Source organism: Zeugodacus cucurbitae, chromosome 5 (genome assembly GCF_028554725.1).
Source record: "Zeugodacus cucurbitae isolate PBARC_wt_2022May chromosome 5, idZeuCucr1.2, whole genome shotgun sequence".
In the NCBI taxonomy this organism is placed as follows: Eukaryota; Metazoa; Arthropoda; class Insecta; order Diptera; family Tephritidae; genus Zeugodacus; species Zeugodacus cucurbitae.
Genome location: NC_071670.1, coordinates 65,141,817 through 65,147,871, shown reverse-complemented (window position 1 = coordinate 65,147,871; position 6,055 = coordinate 65,141,817). Strand labels below are relative to the sequence as shown.

The window sequence follows — 6,055 nt, the reverse complement described above, 5'->3', positions numbered from 1 at the left end:
TACTCTGACAAAATTATTTTAGCGAAAACAAAGAGTGACAAACGTGATAAGCATTGGTAATTAAATAAATAATTTTAATAAAATTTTATCAAAATTGGATAAGTTCAAAAATTTTAAATAAAAAAATCTGACAAACAACGTTTTGAAAAAAAATATACAAAAAAATTCAAACTTTTATCTAAAAGTTTGAAAAAATTTTTTTGGATTAATAAAATGATACTTTATATTTTAATATTAAAAAACATATAATTTATAAATAATTTTAAGAAAAAGTGAATAAAAAAATTTGTCAACAAGATATTTGTTATTCAGACAAGTTAAAAAAAATTTCAAAATATAAAATTATTATAAAAAATATTTTGAGCACAGAAAAAAATGTTTTATGGATTGAAAAAAAAAATGTGAAAGGAGAACAAATTAAGAAAATTAAGATTGTATAACAAAAAAAAACTTTTTTCAAAAAATGAATTAAAGCGCTGAGCATGTTTCGGATTGGGAGTAGTATTTTCCAAAAAATTTTTTTTTGTGAAAAATTGTTTTTTTTTTTTTGAAAATAATTTAAAAAAACACGAAGAATAGTCCAAAAATTCGAAAGGAAATTAAATTACAGGCTTAGAAATGTTACAAAACTAAATTAAAAACTTTATAAAACTTGAAAAGAATGATATGTAAAATATGAAATAAGTAATTATGTTTAAATTATTTTTAAATATTCATGTGTTAAAAATATATGAGCGTTAAGTAAAAAAGAATCCTTTCAAATACAAAACAAAAATCGAAATTGAGCTTAAATGTGTATATTATAATTTAAAATTTAACTTGAATAATAATATCATGCTCAAATCAAAATTTACTCCTCTTAATTCAAAATTAATCGCTTAACTTATGTAGATCAACACACCGCTGTTGTTGTTAATGAAGTTTGAAAAGAGTTCATGGACAAAAGCTGAAGTGATTCACAAAGAGATGAATTAATCAGAATTGTTTGATGAAATTTCAAACAGCTTAAGTTTTAATCTACTTGACGAGCAGATTATGAAGTGATAAATTTGTATAGAGAAATTTTGTCAAGTTGAGTAGATAAGTAATTACGATTGACAGCGTTGATGCCGTGACTAAATTTTGATTTGAACATGATATTATTATTTAAATTAAATTTTAAATTATAATATACATATTTGAGAGTAATATTTGATAATTATTAATTATATTTTAGGTTACAAAAACAGAAACATAATTAACGAAATGTATAAAAATTCATTTAATAAAAATGCATATAAATACAATATTGAAATATGAAAATAATATAAATCAAATACGAATATATAAATATATATAAAAACAGTTATGCTGTAAAAAATAAATTGTATTTTTTTTCAAAGTATAAAAAAAAAATATTTGTGTATGAAAAAAGTCGTAAGAGATTAAAAATAATAATTGCTGGACAAAAAACAAAAAAAAATATTAAACAAAAAAATTGTACGCAACAGCCGTTAGAGATTCAAGACATAAAAAATAATTGTTGTACTTCACTAAATAAAAAAAGAAAACAAAATAGAAAAAAAATAGTGTGTGTAAAAAAAAATTAAATAATATTCGTGTTTCACTATAAAAAAGGCAGTTGCTGGTGAAAATTAAAAAAAAAAAATTCTTAGTGTTTAAATATATAAAAAATAATACTTTTGCTTAACTATAAAATAAAATTAAAAAACAAAAAAAAATTAATTTCTTGTGTTTTACGGTAAAAAAAAGTTGTTAAAAAACATAATTAATATAATAAATTTTAAGTAAAAATAAAAAATATTATAAATAAAAAAATAATACTTTCGAAGGCAAAACCTAATAAAAACAAAGAAATATATGTCAAGTGTAGCCCACCACCAACTACAAAACAAACCCTCCAGAACAACAACCTAAAATCCGACCATCTCCAACCAACCGTTCATCATGTCAATTCCCACTAGCGAATACAGCGATTTGCTGTCATACTTCAGCAATGATACCACCGCCGTCACTACTAACATACTCTCACTAGCGCTCACACAATTAAATGAAACGCACACATTGACAATTGCGAATATCTCAAACGCTACGGCAGAGTTGAACATGTACGCCACCGCAACGAATGACAGCGACGTGGCGCTCATTGTCACACAGGCGGCCGCGGCGGCGGCCATGTACGCGAATGCTTCGGCGAATGCAAGCGACTACGGCGATGGCGACGTGAATGCCGCCGTGAATCGCAGTGCACTTGTGGTGGCAGTGGGACGACCGCGTATGCCCACCGAGATGCCATTCTGGTTGATACTCTGCTACAGCATTATATTCTTGTTTGCGATAATTGGCAATTTGCTCGTCATATCGACGCTAATACAAAATCGTCGTATGCGCACTATCACTAATCTATTCTTGCTGAATTTGGCATTTTCCGATATCTTGTTGGGCGTCTTCTGCATGCCGGTGACGCTGGTCGGCACCTTGTTGCGCAATTTCATATTTGGTGAATTCTTCTGCAAGCTCATACCGTTCTCGCAGGGTAAGTAATCTGGACACTATATGGGTATATTTGTATATATGTATATATTTCTGGTATAAATGGTCACATACATTTATATTGTATTCTTAGTCAACTTCGTTTTATTATTTTTTTTCTTCGAAACACTCACCTATACAAACACATATGTCTCATTTGTAAGTATGTATATATATTTGCGCCTATAAATTAAGTTGTCAATTGTTCGTTCAATGTTATGGAAGACATCGTCGACATGCTGAATCAGCACTGAACGCGCCTTATCGGTTATTCATTGGGGTCAATATGTGTTTGAGCGTTAATCCTGTGATCTCACATGACACTGCTACATAGACACATACAGACATACATATATCTCTATACATACCAATGTGTGCAAAAGCATTTTTCTCTTAAACTCAATTTTATTTATAACTCTCTTTGTTTACTCAGCGACAAATGGATGACAACTGTGCGTACTTGCTGCTATTGGTTTTATAATTTCGTATTGTCAATATACATGCATGCATGCATATATAAATTTGCTTCTGATAAATAACAGTTATGTGTGTGTAGGTGAAGCGCCAACACGCGTTGCTATCACAGCAGAGACAATTGGCTCAATTATTGTTTCCACTGCTATGTAACAAGTGATTTACTTACTGAAGTGATTTGTTGTTGTTTTTTATCACTCTTCTTTACATCTTCTCCTACTTCTACTGCTACTCCTACTTCTATTCCTCCTATTTATCTTCTAACTTCTTCTTCTTCTATTTCTACTTTTATTTCTAATTCATCTTCATATTATTTTAGAATGCTAGTCAAGATTAAAGAGTCTCTAATACATAGTAATTAGTTTGCATATTCTTTATGCGGGCTCTGGACATTTAATTGAGATATATCTATGTAAAGTACTTACAATTTTTTATTAAATAAAAAAAAAAATAATTTGTATTCCTAATACTCATCATAAATTAAATGGGCTGCCATCAAATGGAGATTAAAATTTATTTACTTGGCAAGCGCTAGGCAAAGTAGTAGGTTGGGTCGCCAATTGATAATAATCTCTTTGTCATATTTTAACATTTTGTTGTAGGGGAGGGGACCAATGCTTTGAGATGGCGAATTAATTAAACAAAAGTCAGAAATTAAAGTGGCTTAATACTTAACAGAGGCAGTTGATTATTACAAATGCCATAAAAAAGTGTTCGCAGCCAATGAATGCTTTTTGAAATGAATGAAATAGTATTAGTGGGGAAGCAAAGCTTAAGGTCTCCTGAATTATAACCGATCCATAAGCTTACGAAAACTGTATACTTTTATATCGTTTGGAATTATATACGGAGTATAAAAATATTCCCACTAGCTCTACATCTAGTAATATACATATGCTATATACTAATCTCATCCTTGTAGTCAATCAAATGTCTGTAAAGAGCTTGAGTTCCGAAACAACATATTCGGTCGGAATAAAATAACCTACCTGTAAGTAGCGTAGGTTTGATCGAGAAATTTTGAAGTGTCTGTATTTCATGGAACACCTTCACATACATATAACATAACATATACAGTGAGAATTAAATATTTTCCTTCGAAAAGAGTTAAGTCTGTGAATACGCCTATTACAATTGTATTAAATATATACTTGTATATACAAAGAAAGGAAGCTCTACATCTCATTGAAAAATGCTGCAGTGATCTGGAAAACTAAATTTCGTTCGAAATTTGAAAAAGTACCAAAAAATACCGAAAAATACTCACAAATCACTCTCAGTAGCGTATAATTTTAACTGTCTCTCCCATCTACCTCGAGCGTATATTATTGTTTTCAATAACAAAAACTTGATAAACAGTTATCGGTACATGTTACTTTACCTTGATTCATGGACTTCACCTTTCAGAACACAAGTAAAGTGAATGTAGTAGTTAATCCTAATGAATAATAGTTGGTTGAGTGAAGCTTTTTGCTTCGCACCAAATATTTTGTGTAAATTAGGCTTCAATATTTGTAATTAAATTACAAACGTCAAGGTCTTCACGAAATGTTACTTCTACGAGTACTTGACGTTTGTTTTGAAATACTTCTGGATTTTCGGTACAATTCCATTAAGGGGTTACATGGGTTTCGTGGGTTCAAAAAATCGTTTTTTTGTTTTTTGACTTATTAATTTCTACAACAACTCATGAATATTATCCTAAATTTTCAAGTCGATTCGAAAAAGCCTTACAGCCTTAGAATACAGCCTTTGCGAGGTGTGCGCTACTCAAAACTTTAAACGCGTTTTTCTCGGAACCGTGTTTTCAAAGTCGGTTGTCGAATGTTTTCGAGAACTACTCAACCGATCTTGATGAAATTTTGCATATGTGTTCGAGATACAAATTACTCGTGCTTGAACGAAGGATTTTTTTCAATTTCAACTATTTAAAAAAAAAAACAAAATTAGGGCAAATTTGACCGAAAATTCGAATTTTTACCTTTTTGGTCTTTCCTTCGATAAAGCACGAGTTTATGGCCTTACCCAAAACACTTATTTTTTTTTTTAATTTTGGATGATCCTGTCAGGAGTAATGCTGACAATGCGGACGCACCTTTTTCCGAGGGGTTAACGGAAATGACGTCACAAGGGAGGAGTTTTAATTTTTATATTTCATATACTCAAACGGATGAGTTCGCTATTTCCAAATTTGTTTGCTGTTTCTTGTTTATTGATCTCTCTATTCATCCTGGAACCAATTTCGTTGTAACCTGATTCTACAAGTTTTATTAATTTTTTCGGAACTGTGGTCGAAGTCTTCTCTTTTAATTTCTTCTGTTTCAACGAAATTCATTCAACTATTTCACCACCATTAATTTTAACGATGCATTTTAAAGTTTAAAACTCTTTCGTTTTCCCATTTACCGAGTGATTCATTCCTTAATTAGACGTATTGAGCACGATTGAGTAGTTGCGCTTTTTTATGGCATTTCTCTTCGAACTTATGCCGTTATCTAACGCTACGTTAATTAAATACTTTAAATGCAATTGCGCGAGCAGCACACGTAGTTATCAAGTTGTAGAAACAGCTGTAAGCGTGCGGAAAGCTGGCGAGTGCAGTTACGAGCGCGTGCTAACGACCCGGCTGGTGTATACGCGTATACCATATGTCTGCTTGACTTGCGAGAATAAATTACACGTGCAAAGGTGATAAAGTGTGCGTGTTAAGAAATTTTTCACTTGACTTCAAGTGCGCTCGATATTAATGTATCGTGTGCTGTACTGTCCTGTCCTCAGCGAGCGCGTGGCAAAGAAAATGGATGAGAGTGCAAGTGGTTGTGTTGATGGGCGTGTTGGCGTGCCACAGCTGTTATTGCTGTCGACTTACAAAAGTGAAATGAAAAGACAACAATCGGTTAGTGGGTATCATTAAATGAATGCATATGCTGCCGTCTGGCGGAGAAAGCAGCAAAGAAAGTGATCAATTAATTAAATTATAAAAGATGCACAAGCGCCTGCAGCAATTACTTTGCAATGCGAACAAATGCATCTTAAAGTACACGCCATT

General features: G+C 31.4%; 1 protein-coding gene across 1 annotated transcript in view; it reads left to right on the top strand.

The window, feature by feature from the left end:
• The first annotated feature begins 417 nt into the window (after positions 1-417).
• Positions 418-6,055, top strand: part of LOC105213856 (uncharacterized) — an 80,532-nt gene continuing 74,894 nt past the window's right edge. Inside the window, exon 1 of the mRNA XM_054231518.1 lies at positions 418-2,536. Within this exon, the coding sequence (XP_054087493.1) occupies positions 1,948-2,536 (589 nt within the window). The 5' untranslated portion in view covers positions 418-1,947. The remainder of the gene's footprint in view (positions 2,537-6,055) is intronic.